The sequence below is a fragment of the Nicotiana tomentosiformis genome, chromosome 12 (genome assembly GCF_000390325.3).
Source record: "Nicotiana tomentosiformis chromosome 12, ASM39032v3, whole genome shotgun sequence".
Classification (NCBI taxonomy): Eukaryota; Viridiplantae; Streptophyta; class Magnoliopsida; order Solanales; family Solanaceae; genus Nicotiana; species Nicotiana tomentosiformis.
This window is the reverse complement of record NC_090823.1, coordinates 17,893,888-17,913,390: the sequence shown is the minus strand read 5'-3', so window position 1 is coordinate 17,913,390 and position 19,503 is coordinate 17,893,888. Positions and strand designations below refer to the sequence as shown.

The 19,503-nt window shown below is 41.0% G+C and overlaps 1 protein-coding gene and 1 long non-coding RNA gene across 2 annotated transcripts; both read left to right on the top strand.

Annotated features, from left to right (window-relative positions):
* The first annotated feature begins 16,197 nt into the window (after positions 1–16,197).
* Positions 16,198–17,170, top strand: LOC108945516 (pectin acetylesterase 8-like). The gene is made up of 6 exons (XM_070190155.1): positions 16,198–16,284; positions 16,368–16,492; positions 16,657–16,717; positions 16,853–16,909; positions 17,004–17,081; positions 17,153–17,170. The coding sequence occupies exons 1-6, from the start codon at positions 16,243–16,245 to the stop codon at positions 17,168–17,170; spliced, it is 381 nt and encodes a 126-aa protein (XP_070046256.1). The 5' UTR covers positions 16,198–16,242.
* A 46-nt stretch (positions 17,171–17,216) lies between these two features.
* On the top strand, positions 17,217–17,906 carry LOC138903618 (uncharacterized). The gene is made up of 3 exons (XR_011412949.1): positions 17,217–17,312; positions 17,448–17,587; positions 17,650–17,906. It is a non-coding gene; the product is annotated as an uncharacterized lncRNA (long non-coding RNA).
* The last annotated feature ends 1,597 nt before the right edge of the window (positions 17,907–19,503 follow it).

Genomic DNA, 19,503 nt, shown 5'->3' with positions numbered 1-19,503 from the left:
GGTCGAATGTACAGCTCTCATGTTGTGGATCCAAGGCCTTCCGAAAAGGGCATTGTATCTCATGTTGCCTTTGATCACGTGGAACTTCGTTTCCTGGATGGTTTCGACCATGTTTATCGGTAGAATTATCTCGCCTTTGGTGGTTTCACATGCCATATTGAATCCATTTAGAACCAGGGTTGCGGGTACGATTTGGTCCTGTTGGCCGAGTTGATCTACGACCTTCAATCTGATGGTGTTGGCCGAGCTACCTGGATCAATCAACACACGCTTAACTTTAGTTTTATTCATGAGTACGGATATTACTAGTGCATCGTTATGAGGTTGTATGACTCCTTCTGCATCTTCATCATTGAAGGACAAAGATCCTATGGGTGTGTAATCTTGAGTTCGAGATTGCTTTTCTCTCACAATCGATGTCTTAGTGCGTTTAAGTACCGGTCCCTGAGGGGTATCGGCGCCGTCGATGATCATGTGAATGACGTGTTGTGGTTCTTATTGTTCGTTTTGCTTGCCGAAATCCCTGTTTTTCAAATAGTTCTTCGCCCTATCGCTTAAAAGTTCTTGAAGGTGCCCTTTATTGAATAACCGGGCTACTTCCTCTCTTAGTTGCCTGCAATCTTCTGTTCTGTGGCCATGGGTGCCATGATATTTGCATATTTGATTGGTATTCCTCTAGGCAGGATTGGTCTGCATGGGTTGAGGTGATTTAGTGTCTTTGATGCATCAAATAGCCGAAACGATGGAAGATGCATCAATGCTGAAGTTATATTCCGATAACCGAGGCGCTTCCTTAGATCCGATAGGCCTATCGAACCTACTTATGTTCATCATCCCCTGGGAGCCTTGACCTCGATCACTTCTTTTGTTATTTTGCCCGAGGTTATGTCTTGAATCACTGACTCTGCAGTTTTCATTGTATGGTCGGTATCGATCCCCGATCGGACCTTGTTCTCGATTAATATCCCTTCGAACAGCGGGTTCAGCCCCCAATTAATCATCTTCGACCCTAATTTTTGATCGGTACCGATTTTGCACGTGCCCACGTGATGGATGGGTATTCGATAAGGTTATTCTTTAACCGCCGTGAAGATGTCGAACTTCATTCGTTCAAACCTTGATTGAAAGCCTGAACAGCCCAATCGTCTGTAACTGGTGGTAGGTCCATTCGTTCCATTTGAAAACGAGATACGAACTCCCTCAGCATCTTGTTATCCTTTTGTCTTACCTTGAAGAGGTCTGATTTTCGTGTTGCGACTTTTATGGCAACGACATGTGCTTTCACAAAAGAATCTACTAACATGGTGAATGAGTCGATGGAATTTGGTAGTAGGTTGTGATACCAAATCATTGCTCCGTTCGAGAGGGTCTCTCCAAATATTTTTAACAACATAGATTCGATTTCATCGTCTTCTAAATATTTGCCCTTGATGGCATATGTGTAAGAAGTGACGTGCTCGTTGGGATCGATCGTTCCGTTATATTTGGGAATTTCGGGCATACGGAATTTTTTGGGGATTGGTTTTGGGGCTGCGCTTGAGGGAAAAGGTTTTTGCACGAATTTCTTTGAATCCAACCCTTTTATCATTATGGAGCTCCCGGGATCTGATCGACCCTGGAGTTATATGTTTCTATTTTTTTATCGTTGGCTTCGACTCGCTTTGTGAGTTCCTCGAGCAATTAGCAATTTCGGGAGTAGTCCCCGATTCTTGCTCATTTGACTTCACTTTGGCTGGTTCCGTTCTGTGGGTGATTTCTCGAGGTGGATTGGGCTCCAGCCTGCTTTGTAGCTGGGTTTGGCTCTGCAACTGAGCTATTGCTACCTGTTGAGCTTGCAATATTTCGAAAATCATACACAAGCTGATGCCATTTTCCTCGACATTATAGGTATCTCGAGCTGCAGATCGAGTGCCACCAGGAATGTTATTTTTGCTCCGATTCGAGCTCCAACGGCATTGACAAGTGGTCTTTCGGTACTGGGTGTCAAGTTATTATTCTCATCTTGGAGACCGGCTTCGTTGTCAATTGGTGTGGCCATTTGACTGGTAGTTAGTCGTTGCTAATCCGAAATCCAAGATACTTTCAGAAACAAGCGCAAAACACAACGGTGTGTTTTTGCAGATTCGTATCAAATAACCACTGTTATCCTTAGCCCCACAGTGGGCGCCAAACTGTTTACCCGAAAAACGGATAGAGTTGAATTTGTACGTAGTTCTAAGGATATGTGGCGCAACTTAATACAAATTGTAAGGATAAATAGATATATCAAGTATGGATTGTAAATAATGCAAAATAGATAAGGTTGTAAAGAAGATGAATTTTAGGACTAAACAAGTGGAATCAATTTAAGAAGCTTGAAAGAACAACTCTTCACTATGGGAGAATATGGTGTTTTGATTACAATATAAGCATAATAACTTGCCCTCACCAAAATGATAACTACCCCCTTTATAGAAGATGGATCTTACTTTAGATATAAAAAAATATGTAGTGGGAGACCCATGATAAATCAGCTTTTCCACAATTCCTGCCAAGATTTACTCCTCTAGTGGGATTACAACGGCTCTTGTCTATAATGTCGATATTGACTCAAGTTTTTGGTCTTGAAGCGAGCTCTCGATCTTGGCTTGAGCTCGATTTTGACTCGGACCCTTGAATTGATTCGGGGTCGATGTTGGTCGGTCTCTGGATCGTAAGCTTGACAACTTTACTTTGCATCATAGCTCGATTTGGATCCGAGCTTGATCATAATATCGAGCTCGACATTGATCGGTCCCTCGGACTCGAAGCTTGTTTGTACCATCTTCGGAACCCATCTCGAAGTCTTACTTCGATCGATTATGTCTCGAACTTGATCAATCGTACGAAGGCCGAAATCTATTTCGACCGAATACACTTATGTATATATTGTTTGTATCCAAACGTGTGTAATGTCTCTCGTTTAGAAGTATAGTGATGAAAATCTTAATATTGTTCAATTTATGAGAGACAAAATGGAATAAATAAAGTTGAGTAAAATAGATGAATTAGAAGGAAAAAGTATAAGAATCAGAAAGAAATTCATCAAAGTCTTCCTTATCTTTATCCTGCGCTCTTGAAATCATTTAGAAATTAGATTAATCGTCTATTTTAATACTCACCTTTACGCTTTCCCATCTTACTTTTATTTTTTGTTCAGAGGAAAACCTAGTGCGGGTTATTTGAATTATTACTACGAATATCAATGATCATTTATTAGCTAAACTTTAAAGTTTAAACTATCACTGACAATATATTAGGTTAGGTCAAAGTAGCACGATATCTTATTTTTATGAAAACTGATAATGCACAGCATCATGTCAATTCATGTACTCCTTCAGGGGTGCCAGTTTTGACCTAGGCGGGGTGCCAGTTTTGACCAATTGGCCCAATCGAGCAACAAGGTCATTGGTCCTCAAGCGAGATGCGAGATGCGATATGTGTCAATTGTGTCCATCATTGATTAAAAGGAGAAACACAAAAGCGGTTATAACTAAATGGATTCCCGCTTACTAGACTGAAAACTGATAATGCATAGCATCATGTCAGTTCATGTACTCCTTACTAGACTAGTCTTTTGGGCTGAATTTTCCTGTTTGCCTTAAAATGCCATCAGGAGGACAACCACTTTAAGGGATAAAATAGCATGGGCTAGCCGATTTTCGGACTAATAATTAAAAAATAGCTAGTGTTTGCAAAGTCGTTGAAAAATAATAACTATTTTACTGCAATACGGAAAGTTCCAGCATAATATACTGGAGATTGGTGCACCTGCGTATGAACTTCCAGTATATTATGCTGGAACTCCAACACACGAAAAGTTCCAGCATAATATATCGGAGATTGGAGCACCTGTGTATAAACTTTCAGTATATTATGCTGGACCAGTATATTATACAGGAACTCCAGTATATTATGCTGGAACTTCAGTATATTATACTAGAAGTCTAATATATTATACTGGAACTCCAGTATATTATGCTGGAATATTTTTCGGATTTTGAACAGTGTTTTCGTTCAGATTTATCTTTACATGAAAAGTGGCTAAATTTCGATTACTTTTGAAACTGTGACTATTTTTCAATTACCGCTTGTAAATCTGGCTATTTTTGAATTTGTATCGACCCGACGATCGTTTTGAGAGTTGTAGTCTCGTTCCCCCATTTACTGCTCATTTTGTGCTTTACTATTATTTTATGACTTACCGGGTTAGTCGGTTCGGATCCGGAGGGATTTCAGAGTGAATTGAGACACTTAGTCTCATAATGAAAAATTTAAGTTGAAAAAGTTGATCGGGTGTTAACTTATGTATAAACGATCCTGGAATTGAGTTTTGATGGTTCTGTTAGCTCTGTTGGGTGATTTCGGACTTAGGAATGTATCGGGATTATGATCTGGAGGTCCGTAGTGGAATCAGGCTTGAAATGGCGAAAGTTGAATTTTTGGAAAAATTTAACTGGTAGTGGACTTTTTGATATCGGGGTCGGATTCTGATTTCGAAAGTTGGAACAGGTCCGTGGTTTCATTTCTGACTTGTGTGCAAAATTTGAGGTCAATCGGACGTAATTTGATAGGTTTCGGCGTCGTTTGTGAAATTTAGAAGTTTCAGTGTTCATTAGGCTTGAATTGGGGTATGATTAATGATTTTGATGTTGTTTGAGGTGATTTAAAGGTACGACTAAGTTCGTATCGTATTTTAGGACTTGTTGGTATGTCTGGTTGAGGTGCCGGGGGCCTCGGGTGAGTTTCAGATGGTTGGCAGATCATTTTTGGACTTGGCTTATTGGCTGAAGATTGTTGGTGTAGATTTTCTAGTTTCCTCTTACGCGTTCGCAAGAGTGGTCTCGCGTTCGCGATGTGCATCTGGAGGCTGAGGGAGATTTGTTCTTCGCGTTCGCGAAGAAGTGAAGAGGCAACTGGGGACCCCATGCTTTTGGTCTACGCGTTCGCGAAGAAGTGAAGAGGCAACTGGGGACCCCATGCTTTTGGTCTACGCGTTCACGAAGGGTAGGTCGCGTTCGCAAAGAGAGGGGTCGGCAAAGTTTCGCATTCGAGAGTCAGTGGACGCATTCGCGAAGGGTTAATTTGAGGGGTAATCTGAGTTGTTCTACGCGAACGCGAGGGGAAGGTCGCATTCGCGATGACGGCATAACTGGGCAGAATAAAAGATTCAAAATCGAGGGTTTCGAGTTCATATCATAAAATTGAATTGGGAGCTCGGTAGAAGGCGAATTTTGGAGGGATTTATACGTGGGTGTTTGGGGTAAGTGATTTCTATCTAGTTTTGGTTAATTTTCATGTTTATGCCTTTGTATCTACCATTAAATTTGTAATTTGGGGTGGAAAATTGGGGAAAATGAGAAAGAGATTTTGGGCTAGATATTTGAGGTTTTCAATGGGATTTTGTTATCGGATTTGAGTAAATTTGGTATGGTTAGACTCGTGGTTTAATGAGCTTTCGGGTTTTGTGATTTTTGTTGGATTCTGAGACGTGGGCCCGAGGGCCGATTTTGAGCCGATTTCGGATTTTTGATTAAACCTTTGTATTTTTCTTATGGAATTGATTCTTTGGCCCGTGTTGATTGTATTGTATTGTTTGTGGCTTGATTCAAGACATTTGGAGGCTTGAATCTGAGGGTAATTTGGTGTTTTGATATTGTTTTGAGTGATTCGAAAGTTCGACTAAGTTCGTAGGATGTTATGGGACGTGTTGGTATGTTTGGTCGAGATCCCGAGGGCCTCGGGATGACTCCGGGTGGTTAACGGAAGAATTGGAGTTGATGAAATGCAGCTGAAGCTGCCGGTTCTGGTGTTTCCGCACCTGCGGAGTGGGAACCGCAGGTGCGAGGCCACAGGAGCGAAGGAAGAGCCGCAGGTGTGGCTAAGGGAGACCTGAGCTCGGACCGCAGGTGCGATGGAAATCCCGCATCTGCGGCGGTCGTAGAAGCGGTTTGGGAGGCGCAGATGCGCAGTTAGATTGCAGGTGCGGCTTGGGTCCCGCATCTGCGATGACCGCAGATGCAGTCAAGTGATCGCAGGAGCGGAGTTTGGCTTTTAATGAACTTCCGTAGAAGTAGAGCCCGGTGCGCAGATGCTATTCCGCAGGTGCAGAACTAGGACCGCAGGTGCAGTTTTAACTGGGTAGATAACCCCAGCTTGAGGCTTTGTCTTACATTTTTAATTTTTGGACTTGGGGAGCTCGGGAGAGAGGCGATTTTTTGAAGGTTCTCAAGGAGGACGTTGGGGTAAGTGATTCTAACCCTTATGGTCTAATTTATGTGAATCTATGACTTTGTTCATCATTTAATTAGGGATTGGAAGTGGAAATATGGGGATTTAGGGCTTGAAAATTGGAGAGTGAACTTTGCGGTTTTGGAGGGGAAATTGAGGTCGGATTTTGGTAAATTTGGTATGACTAGACTCGTGAGTGAATGGGCTTTCGTGTTTTGTGATTTTTGCTGGATTACGAGATGTGGGCCCCGGGGGGGCCAGGTTTGAGCCGATTTTGGATTTTGGCTATAATTTGGTATGTTTCTTGTGGAATTGGTTCCTTTAGCCTATATTGATCGTATTGTATTGCTTGTGGCTAGATTCGGGATGTTTGGAGGCCGATTTGAGAGGCAAGGGCATCGCGGAGTAGGATTTTGCTTGGTTTGAGGTAAGTAACATTTTCAAACTTGGTTCTGAGAGTTCAAGACCCCAAATTATATGCAATGTGATTGGTATTGAGGTGACGCACATGCCAAGGGACGGGCGTGTAGGTGTGCACCGTGAGAATTGTGACTTGGGTGGTTCCATGGCATCGTTTAATGAATCTATCTTGTTGAAATCCATGTATACATCATGTGATAAAGTAGTTGAGCTGTAAATCATGCTGGATATCATGTTTAGGCTTTGTGCCGGTATTATTTGGGCCCTTAGCGGTCGTTTCTTGCTGTCATCTCACTAATGTCATTTACTATTTCATACTCAGTCATCATCATGCATTTTTATATCACATCTCAGTCTCAGTTAATTATTGATTCATCACATCATTGTTCCGGGTTGTTTTCATGACATTGTGAGCCCATGGTGAGACTGGAGAGGTTGATGACTGAGTGAGGCCTAGTGCCTGGTTATGAGTGACAGTTATGGGATCGGGTTGTACGCCGAAGTGGTTATGAGTGACAGTTATGAAAGCGTTTGGGATGTAGGAGCCCCTCCGGAGTCTGTAGCACACCCCCAGTAAGCGCGGTTGATATTATTGAGGGATGGATCTTCCCTGGACATGGATCTTGTCCGAAGTACTTGATACCCGGAGATGGATCTTCTCCACGGGGGTGGACTGGCCTTCCTCGGTACTGGGTGACTTATAGCCAGTGATGTATATATTCCGGGATGCATTTTCCCTGGGTCGTATGGGCCATATACAGTCCCGAGTGGTTGAGCATTTGAGAGTGTGAGCACATGAGGCTGACAGCATGGTGCATCACCTATAGTATGTGCATTGGCATGTAGAGATAGCAGAGTTATATTCTTTACACTGTTCGGATCTGTTTCACTTTACTGTTTCGAGTTGCCTATTTAATTTGAAAGCATGCCTACGTTTCTGTTCAATTATTTCTATTTTATCTGTACTGGTTGAGTTCGTCACTACCTTTCAGTCCAAAGTTTGGTCTTGTTACTTACTGAGTTGGTGTACTCACATTACCCCGTGCATCTCATGTGCATATCCAGGCGATACCGGTCGTAGCGGCGGTTACTGATTGAGGATCCTAGAGTTTTGGAGACTATCAAGGTAGCTGCACTGCGTTCGCGGGCCTTGACTCGCCGTCTTTATCTTTGTCGTACTTTCAATTTATATTTCTAGATACTGTAGTAGACTGTATTTCTGATCTAGACGCTCATGTACTCAGTGACACCCTAGTTTTGGGCTGGATTGTATCACTTTGGGATTTTCTTATGTTTCAAATAGTTTTTCTTTAATGTTAAATGCTTTCGTTAACGTTTTCAAACTTATTGTTGTTGGCGTTGGGTTGTTGAGTTGAGGCTGGCCTAGTTCCATGATAGGCGCCATCACGACAGTGGATTTTGGGTCGTGACAATTGGTATCAGAGCCTAGGTTACATAGGTCTCACGATTCATGAGCGGGTTTAGTAAAGTCTTGCGAATCAGTACGGAGACATATGTACTTATCTTTGAGAGGCTACAGAACCCTTAGGAAACTCCACCTTCTTGAATTCTTGTCATGCAAATCTGTTGATTCTAGTAACTAAATATCTGTTGTTTCATTCTCTCACAGATGGTGAGGACTCGTACTACCGAGTAGGTTGAACAACCACCAGTACCACCAGCCAGGGCCGCGAGAGGCCAAGGGCGCGGTAAAGGCCGTGGTAGGGGCAAAGGTGCAGCCCGCACAACAGCTAGGGTAGCACCTGCAGATCCACCAGTTTCCCCAGATCAGGACCAGATTCTAGTTGTTAATGCACCAGCTCAGGCACCACCTGTGCCTATTGTGAGTCCAGGCCTTTAGGAGGCCTTAGCTCAGATTCTAACCACGTGTACCAGTCTTGCTTAGGCGATCTCCGTTCCGGCCGCAGCAGCCACTTCTCAGGCCGGGGGAGGTGCTCAGACTCCCGCTGCCCGCACACTAGAGTAGGTGGTACAGGGATTCCAGACACCGGGGGCACCACCAGCCCAGTCGGTTGCAGTTGCTCAAGACTAAGTGGTTCCTGCTATGCCTGAGGATGAGCAGCGTAGATTGGAGAGGTTTGGGAGACTCCAGCCTCCATATTTTAGTGGTGCAGAGGGACAGGATGCACAGGGTTTCTTGGACAGGTGTCAGAGGATACTCCGTACAACAGGTATTCTAGAGGCCAATAAGGTCTCGTTCACTACCTTTCAGTTCTCTGGGCTGCATTTAGTTGGTGGGAGGCTTACGAGAGGTGTAGGCCGGTCGGCGCAGCACCCCTTACCTGGCAGCAGTTCTCTATTATCTTTCTGGAGAAGTTCGTGCCTCAGTCCCGCAGAATGGAGCTGTGCAGATATTTTGAGCAGCTTCGTCAGGGTGATATGTCTATGATGCAGTATGAGATGCGATTCTAGGAGTTGGCCCGTCATGCTATTTGGTTGGTTCCCACAAACAGGGAGAGGACCAGGAGGTTTATAGATGGCCTCACTTATCAGCTGCGATTGCTTATGACCATAGAGAGAGTGTCTGGTGCTACTTTTGATGAGGTTGTCGACATTTCTCGTCACATTGAGATGGTTCGCAGTCAGGAGAGGGTTGAGAGGGAGACTAAGAGGCCTCGTGGACAGGGTAGATTTAGTGTTCTTTCTGTGGGTCAGTTACAACACAATATAGGTTGTCCTTTCGGGCATGCTCAAATGGCTCGCCCAGTGCACAGAGGTGCATCATCCGGTCATGGGCCACACGGTTATCAGTAGGGCCAGACATCATTCGGTGCGCTACCAGCTCAGAGTTCGTCTCATGCACCATCAGCTCAGGGTTCATCTATGTCAGGACTTTCTAGTAGTTATTCTGGTGCTCGGGGTTCCCTTCAGTCTCCACCATCATTTGCAGAGAGAGGTTTCTTTGAGTGCAGAGATTTGGGTCATATCAAGAGGCATTTTCCCTGCCTTTTGGGAGGTTCATCTCAGTAGAGGAGTCAGCCTTCGACTTCGGCACCGGTTACTTCACCACCCGCCCATCCAAATCGGGGTGGATCTCAGTCAGCTAGGGGTCGCCCTAGAGGGAGAGGCCGATCAGGTGGCAGTCAAGCCCGTTTCTACGCACTCCCTTCCAGACCAGATGCCATTGCTTCGGATGCTGTGATTGTAGGATTGTCTTAGTTTGACATAGAGATGCCTTTGTATTATTTAACCCTGGTCCCACTTATTCATATGTATCCTCGCATTTCGCTCATTACCTGGTTATGCCCCGTGAGTCTCTAGTTTTACCTGTTCATGTGCCTATGTCTGTAAGCGATACTGTCATTGTAGACCGTATATATCGGTCATGTGTGGTGACTATTGGGAGTCTGGAGACTAGAGTAGATCTCTTATTGCTTAGTATGGCCAATTTAGATGTTATCTTGGGTATGGTGAGTTATCAGATGTTTTGTTATATGTCTTTGAGCCAAGTGAGGGAGTCTGCTATCTATGCTTTGATTTCACGATTATGTGTTGTATTTGTCTTTGCCCGAGGCATACTGGTGGATTAGTTATGACTTGCAGAAGTTGAGACTTAGGATGGCTCGAGTAAGGAAATTCCTGAATACGGGCTACATTACACTTTATGAGAATATGAAAATCATGAAATGAATAAGCTGTTATTTTGAAGAATGTAGTGCGCACGAAGTATGAATTCAATTAGTGATGCTAAGGTAGGGTTACTCTTTGGGGGTTGTTGTGCTAATGGGGCTTGTGCCTTTAGGCCCGTTTGGGCGGTGCAATTTAAATTTGAGCAAAGTAGGTGACTCCCGAGAAAATTCTAATGGGTTTGAGAATTATATATAGCAATTGAGAATGTTTCCGGACTTGTGTATGGATAAAATCTGTGATTTGCATTTGATGGTGTAGGGACTTGCGGTAATTTTGTAGGATTATGGATTCCATATTCTAGTATAAGAAAGCTAAGAAGAACAATTTTAAATTCATATAAGGTATTTTCAGAGTGAGCATTACAGTTGAGGTAATTATGGAGATACTCAAGAAGAGTACAATGGCTTACGGGCCTTATGGTGGTGTGGTGTTATGGTAGGGTGCCTTGTAGTGAGTTTTGGGTAAGGATCGTGGAGTTCTGTCAAAGAGAAGTATCAAATTGAGGATAATGCAGAAGAAACTCGAAGAAAATAGGACAACTGGGTAGTAGGCTAGACCAGTATGGTGATGACATGATAGATGTTGTGTGTTGTGCAGGATTTAGATTTACATGTACAAGGTGACAGTTCATTCTTGAAGGCAAGTTCACGAATTCTGGACAGAATGGTCAGTGTTGTATATTTAGATGAATGTTATAGTTGCTCGATAATCCCTGAGAGGGGTGCACAGTTGAGAGGGGAATTGTGTTTTGATATGTTTGATGAGTTACTCTTCTATGCGATGAGGGGTTGGTTGTGATTCGTTGATTTTGTGCACCCATGGTGCAGTTCTATTGGGGACCTTATAGCTGAAATTGCGTGGGATGGGTATTTGGGTGATGCATGAGTGGTTGCGCATTGGTTATGTTCTTTCGGGTTTGTGTGGCATTGTGTCATTTGCTTCTCCATGGTTATGGTAATACACTTCGAGTACTTGATGCCGGATTGCACGTGGTTATTGATTTTGAGCATGGTGGCTGAGGTATTTCATATGGATCAGTGTTTGGATGGGGTCGCGCATTGCGGCAGAGTTATGTTGAGATATGATCCCGGTGATAGATTCGTGTGTTATGGTCCTACGGTGTGTGATGGATTCTTAGCATTTTGTTGGGGTGGTAACCGTCGAGCTTACGAGACGATTCTCTTATTTGAGTTATTTTCGTAATTGAGTACATTTGAAATGTTGCTTATTGGTATACGAATTGCACGGGTTGTGGCTTTAGATTGTATGGGTGCGTCATGTCACTAGGGTGGTCGTGTTGGATTAGACGAGGTCATTGTACCTAGAATGGATACTATCGAAATTGATGTCAGCATAGTTGGAAGGATAATATCGAAAGTCGGCTTATAAATTTCTACAATTCTTGTCAAAAGAGATGGAGTACCATGACTTGTTGATCTGATGAAGGGTTATGAGTTTTGCATGTTTCTTTCATCATTGGCAGTGTATGAAGGTTTAGAATGAGGCTTTGTTTGATATGAGGTTATTACCGGTATTGGGTTAATTTGAGCAGCTACTGTGATTAGAAATAATTGCTTCGAGTGTTCGAGCTATGTGGTATTTGAGTTTTTAGTAATTGAGTTATGGTTATGGCCTTTGGTACAGCTTGTTCCGACTTATGCAGTGTGTAGGTTGTGGGATTCAGATCTTATAAGAAATTTCAGATGTTGGAAATTGGATTCGAAGGCTTGTGGGCCAGGTTGAATTGAGAAATTTCAGTTATATTGAGTTATCTGACCTGTATGGGATAGGGTGACGTGAGATCACCCCCGGGTATGTGCATGGTAAGGTTATACGGCGGTTTGATGGCTTCGAGAACAACTCTGGTCACGTTCAAGGACGAACATATGTTTAAGTAGGGGAGGATGTAATGACCCAGCCTGTTGTTTTGAGTGTATTAGCCCCGATCCCCTATTTACCGCATTTCCTGTATCTATTTCTGCTTATGTGACTTGCCGGGAGGCCTTATTTTGGTTTCGGAGTGTTTCGGGACACTTAGTCCCTAAAATGGAAGCTTAAGTCTCAGAATTTTGACCGTAGTTGGAAGTGTGTGAAGATGACTCAGGAATAGAGTTTCGTCAGTTTCGTTAGCTCCGTTGGGTGATTTTAGACTTAGGAACGTGTCTGGACTGTGAATTTGAGGTATGTAGCTAATTTAGGCTTGAAATGGCGAAAGTTAAATATTTGGGAGGTTTGACCGGGGGGTTGACTTTTGATATCAGGGTCGGATTCCAATTTCGAAAGTTGGAGTAGGTCCGTAATGTTGAATATGACTTATGTGCAAAGTTTGAGGTCATTCGAACGTGGTTTGATAGGTTTCGGCATCATTTGTAGAATTTGGTAGTTTAGAAGTTCTTATGCTTGAATCCGAGGGTAATTTGGTGTTGTTTTGAGTGATTCAAAGGTTCGACTAAGTTCGTAAGATGCTATGGGACATGTTGGTATGTTTGGTCGAGGTCACGAGGGCCTCGAGGTAACTCCGGGTGGTTAACGGAAGAATTGGAGTTGATGAAATGCAGCTGAAACTCCTGGTTCTGGTGTTTGCGCACCTGCGGAGTGGGAACCGCAGGTGCGAGGCCATAGGAGCGAAAGAAGAGCCGCAGGAGCGGCTAAGGGAAACCTGGGCTCGGACCGCAGGTGTGATGGAAATCCCGCATCTGCGGTGGTCGCAGAAGCGGTTTGGGAGTCGCAGATGCGCAATTGGATCGCAGGTGCGGCTTGGGTCCTGCATCTGCGATGACCGCAGGAGCAGAGTCTGGTTTTTAATGAACTTCTGTAGAAGTGGAGCCCGGTGCACAGATGCGGTTCCGCAGGTGCGGAACTAGGACCGCAAGTGCGGTTTTAACTGGGCAAAAAACCCTAGCTCGAGGCTTTGTCTTCCATTTTTACTTTTTGGACTTGGAGAGCTCGGGAGAGAGGCAAGTTTTTGAAGGTTTTCAATGAGGACGTTAGGGTAAGTGATTCTAACCCGTACTGCTCTAATTTCCGTGAATCTATGGCTTTGTTCATCATTTAATTAGGGATTGGAATTGAAAATTTGAGGATTTAGGTCTTGGGAATTGGAGAGTGAACTTTGGGGTTTTGTAGGGGCATTTGAAGTCGGATTTTGATAAATTTGGTATGACTAGACTCGTGAGTGAATGGGCTTTCGGCTTTTGTAATTTTTGCTGGATTCCGAGACGTGGGCCCGGGGAAGAGGGGGGGGTTGAGCCGATTTCCGATTTTGGCTATAATTGAGGTTTGAGTCTCAGTTATTTATTGATTCATCATATCATTGTTCCGGGTTATTTTCATGACATTGTGAGCCTGTGGTGAGACTAGAGAGGTTAATGACTGAGTGAGGCCGAGTGCCTGGTTATGAGTGATAGTTATGGGATCGGGTTGCACGCCGCAGTGTTTTATTGATGATTATGATAGTGCTTGGGCTGTAGGAGCCCCTCCGGATTCTATAACACACCCCTAGTGAGCGCGGTTGGTATTATTGAGGGATGGATCTTCCCTGGGCATGGATCTTGTCCGAAGTACTTGATACCCAGGGATGGATCTTCTCCACGGGGCTGGACTGGCCTTCCTCGGTACTGGGTGACTTATAGCCAGTGATGTATATATTTCGGGATGCATTTTCCCTGGGTCGTATGGGCCATATACAGTACCGAGTGGTTGAGCATTCGAGAGTGTGAGCACAAGAGGCTGACAGCATGGTGCATCACCTATAGTATGTGCATTGGCATGTAGAGATAGCAGAGTTATATTCTTTACACTGTTCGGACTGTTTTGAGTTACCTATTTAATTTGAAAGCATGCCTACGTTTCTGTTCAATTATTTCTATTTTATCTTTACTGGTTGAGTTCGTCACTACCTTCCAGTCCAAAGTGTGGTCTTGTTACTTACTGAGTTGGTATACTCACGTTACCCCCTGTACCTCGTGTGCATATCCAGACGATACCGGTCGGCGATTTCTGATTGAGGATCCTAGAGTTTTGGATACTATCAAGGTAGTTGCACTGCATTCGCGGGCCTTGACTCTCCGTCTTTATCTTTGTCGTACTTTCAGTTTATATTTCTAAACACTGTAGTAGACTGTATTTCTGATCTAGACGCCCATGTACTTAGTGACACCCTGGTTTTAGGCTAGATTGTAGCACTTTGGGATTTTCTTATGTTTCAAATAGTTTTTCTATAATGTTAAATGCTTCCGTTAACGTTTTCAAACTTATTATTGTTGGCGTTGGGTTGTTGAGTTGAGGTTGGCCTAGTTCCACGATAGGCGCCATCACGACGGTTGATTTTGGGTCGTGACATACACAATAAAGAATATATTATGCATATCCCCCTGGATTCAACAAGCTCTTCTAATTATTAAACTTGGTACAGAACTAGTAGAAAATTCAATAAAGAAACCCAACATATAGGAGGAAGAAGAAGATTCAGAAAGTTGTGTTAGAAAGTTATGTCTTTACCTCTCCAATTTGTAACGGCTAGTTTGACTATTCAAGATCAGAGAAAGTTGATAACAATAAGGGACACTTCCTTTTGAGATACCCACAAATTTCAATAATTCCCTACATATATCAAAAGGAATATAATAATAAAGAGAGAGATTATAATTTGCTGGGTTTCGGATATAATGAGATTCATCTGGTGTCTTATAGACTCTGAACCAGATATAGATAAAATAAAATTTAACTTATTGAATAATTGGTGAAGTTGACAACTTTTATGAACCAAAAATTCCTGTTGTAAGCTAGAGATCTTATTCATTATATTATACCCCCTCAACTTATGATGTTATCACGGTTTTGTGCTAATAGGACATGTGCGCACCTGATATTAATGAGTGCTCTAGAAATGTTGCCACAAATTTTATAGGAGCGGTCCCACTCTACACTCATATAGGTCTATCCATCAAGTGTATTCTGCAGTGCAATACACCACTTAAAAAAGGCTATAGATTATTGGATTAAGAGTCTAATTTTATGCTCTCTTTTGTACTCTTATTGTTATAGTAAATTGCTCCTCTCCGCTTGTGGACGTAAGTCACTTTGACCGAACCACGTTAAATTTGTGTCTTCTTTATCTACTTTAATTGTCGTTGTTATCAACTTCAATTGTCGTTGTTATTATCATTATATCGTTATTTGGCTATATTTCACACTACCAGGGTTCCCGATCCTAACACTAAGATTGGCCAAAATGGTTTCTGAAAATCACGTCCATGGTTATACGTGCTAGTAGTCTCTCACTTTATTTCTAAATCATCCCTATAATGAATAATTAGAATGGAGAAAGTCATGGCTGCAGTGCTTTGTAAGTATTACAAATTTACAGTACTCCGAATGGACTCCAACAACATTCACTGTTTATTTAGTTTATTCTACTGAATCAATTTCAATCGTATACTTATAAAACTATTTTAATTTATTACCACTAATATTTAAGACAAGAGTGGGTTGCTCTAGTGGTAAGCACCTTCCACTTCTAATCAAGAGGTTGTGAGTTCGAGTTACCCCAAGAGCAAGGTGGGGAGTTCTTAGAGGGAGGGAGCCGAGGGTTTATCGGAAACAGCCTCTCTATCCCAGGGTAGGGTAAGGTCTGCGTACACACTACTCTCCCCAGACCCTATTAGTGGGATTATACTGGGTTGTTGTTGTTGTACTAACATTTAGACGTTTATCTTGTTTAGTTTCTCTACTCTCTCTTTGGACAACTGAAGCGGACCTCACTGTTAATATAACCTACTAAAGAAGTTGAGTCCGTAAGTTAGAATCTTCTTATTAGTCGTGTTAGAATTTATTTGTGTAACTCGATCTCTAACTAGCAATGTCAAAATATTTCAGGATACTAACCTCCACTTTAGAGGCGCAAGAAATTTTGAAGCTATCATGGAATATTTTTTAGGTCAAGGGATGATTTATGCTCAAAATGTATGTCTTCTCCCTACCCTTACCCCCCCCCCCTAAATTCTGATCTCTTAAAATACAAAATAATTTCAAATTTTTTATGACAGGCAATCCTCAGTGGAACTTCAGCAGGAGGGTTGGGTGCAATCCTGCATTGTGATAAGTTCAGATTATTTCTCCCATTAACTGCTAGAGTGAAATGTATCTCAGATGCTGGTTTCTTTGTTAATGTGTAAGTATGCTGACTACACTCAAATTTCTAAGTGCTCTTAAAAAAGAGAGAGAGATAAAAACAACTGCACCTTATCATTAAATTCCTATAGTTGTGAAATAATTTTCTATGCTACACAATTGAGTGTTCTTTTTTATGCTAACTCTCGAATGAGTTTTATGCAGAGAAACAATATCTGGTGAACCACTTATTGAGGAGAAGTATAAGAAAGTTGTTGCTTTGCACGTAAGAAGCATCATTTAAAATAGTTTCTCTTTTCTTATGGTTATTATATATTTCATCTCAACTATAGTTTACTTTTTTTCCTGTACCTTACGTATATAAACATTAATTGTTGACTAACTTTGGGGTGTACTTTAGGGATCTGCCAAGAACCTACTACTCTCTTGCACGGCCTTGAGCTCTGACCCAAGTTTGGTATGAACAATTTTATTTGTAATTTATTTCTTTGTGAAAAAAATATTATGCAACATGATCTTTCTAATTAATATAAAATCCAATGATTTGGCAGTGCTTCTTCCCTCAGTATGTAGCAAGACATATTTGCACACCTCTTTTCATCGTCAATTCGGCCTATGATTCTTGGCAGGTTAGAAAATAAATTTTTTTGATTAAGAAATTATTTTCATATATGCTACTGGTATTACTTTATTTCTTTAGATTCCCTTCAAATTCTAAATGGTTTTGCTTCTTTGCTTCTTGAAAATTAGATAAACTATAGTTTAATTGGTTCCTCGAACTGCTGATCCCGACAATGAGTGACTATATTGCAAGAAAGATATAAATATATGCTCACCAAGTCAAATCCAAACTCTCCAAGGTCAGTACCAATTATAGATGGAATTAATATAATTCTCTTTTAATCAGATTCATGTTTATATATGAAAAAATATCAGATTCATGTGATGATTCCTCTTTTTAACTTGATTTTGAAGTTTTTTGTTTCATATTTCAGGTTGAAGTTTTTGGAGGCATTGAACGAACTAGGACCAAGTATATCAAGAGGATATTTTATTTCCTCTTGCCATTTCCACAATGGCATTGAAATACAAAGTTATTTGATCCTCCAAAAACTCTCCAACGTTAGCTAACAAGGTACTAATTTTCATTTTTTTTTCTTTTTTTCTTTTCATTTGAACACTAATTTATTGAAATAGACGATTGTTGAAGCAGTTGGAGATTGGTTTTTCGACCGAAGTGGATTCCAAGGAGTTTATTGCCCTTATCCTTGTGGCAAATTTTGCCAGTAGAGATTCTCATGTTGTACTAGTCATGTAATTTTGCTTTAGATTGTTCTTCAAACTTTTATATATTATTGCAGTGTGAAATGTTTATTCTGTTTTCACTTCAATACGGTATAATTAAGCCGTTATGAATGAAAAATTTGTATAAAATCCATCTCGGGAAGAGAATCTTTGACGCTCATAAAATGTACAAGTATTAGAACACAAATTACTCTTCTTGATGGGTTGGGGGGTTTTGGGGGGGGGGGGGGGGGTTGACATCGTAATGTGAAGTCATTAGGTTTTAATAGAATGCTGATTATTGCAAGTATGCGATGAATGTTTCAACCCCTATTCCTAATTAAGATCCAATGAAAACAAACTTACTTATTTGAAACTCCCAAACGAGTAAATGCATTTGGATCATACGTTATAATCTCAAAATCTATTTATGAACCATCTCTTATCTCATATAAAATTGATTAAGCATTATCAATCAGAAAAAAAAAACAGTTGCACAGACATAATTTGACAGTCAAAACTAGGGACTTACAAATTTACCATTATTTGGGCGGAAGAAAAAAAACACTGAGAGAAATGAATCAATCAAACTTGTTCCTTTCACTTTATTTTCCTCCTTCCCTTCTAATCCTTCTATTTTTTTAGATTACGTATTTCTTATATTAATCCTCACAAAGTGGACTATGTCATCGTTTTGCAAAAAAAAAATGAACAGATCAAAGAGCAAATCGTAAAGAAAAAACAAGTTAATAGTCAATAGAGTGTAATAAGAAAAACATTGAATACACTAGTGGTGCAAAATGCAAAGAACTCCTTTAATCAGATCTTTTTTTATTTCATCTACATGGCCATAAATGTATTATTCAGTTTTATGATTTAAATCCCGGTAAATTAAAATCTTTTGTAATATTTTATTATTGATTTTCTGGGTATCAATTTCTATGGACATTACATGTAAGATTAATGTTAACCATCCAAAATTACTGTTCTCAATAAGATGAATTTTTAATTTAGAAGCCATACTTGCATTTTCTTTCAATCTTTCTTATTATGATTATGTTTGATTTGGAGGGATTTGGGCGAGTGAATTTTAAATTCACAAGTACAATTACTGAATATTTGTCTGGATGCACAAGAATAGATCTCCCCTAGAATTCCAGTAGATATTTCTATGTTTTTATTTTGGGTAACACTTCAAAAAGGACGCTTTCATTTGCTAATTAGTTTGCACTTTAGGAAGATGGTTACAAAGAATTTTTATTGGTACTAACAAAAATATTATCTTGCAGGAAATATATATATGAAGAAAAAAATGCGTTGTAAGCAAATTATAGCGGTGCTGTATAACTCATGAAGAAATGAAGCTCCTTTGCTATTTGGAATGCTTGGAAGACAATACGATTTATGGTTGGGACCTATTTAAGGATCTTACCGTAGAACTGCGTGGAAGACAATACGATTTAGGCCATGTGAAATTGATGGAGAAGTAGTTGTTCATTAAAATGCTATTTTCTTAAATTATTCTTTTCATAATAGATAGTGAAAAATAGTACAAGATCTTCATAGGGTTATTTTCTTCTTTTTGATAGGCGAAGGAGATCATTGTCTCTAAATTGGTGACATTATCCAAAATTACAATAAAGACTGTTACTCCAACCTCTCTTATTAGATTAAATTATGTATACATTGTTGGTATCCAAACGTGTGTAATGTCTCTCGTTTTATGATGGACGAAATGGAATAAACAAAGTGAAGTAAAATAACAAG

Bases quoted from the DNA above. Each gene is read 5' to 3' on its own strand.
- LOC108945516 (XM_070190155.1), top strand. From the start codon at position 16,243: ATGGAATATTTTTTAGGTCAAGGGATGATTTATGCTCAAAAT. The intron at 16,493-16,656 runs GTAAGTATGCTG...AGTTTTATGCAG, and splicing joins GCTGGTTTCTTTGTTAATGT to AGAAACAATATCTGGTGAAC. The intron at 16,718-16,852 runs GTAAGAAGCATC...GGTGTACTTTAG, and splicing joins AGAAAGTTGTTGCTTTGCAC to GGATCTGCCAAGAACCTACT.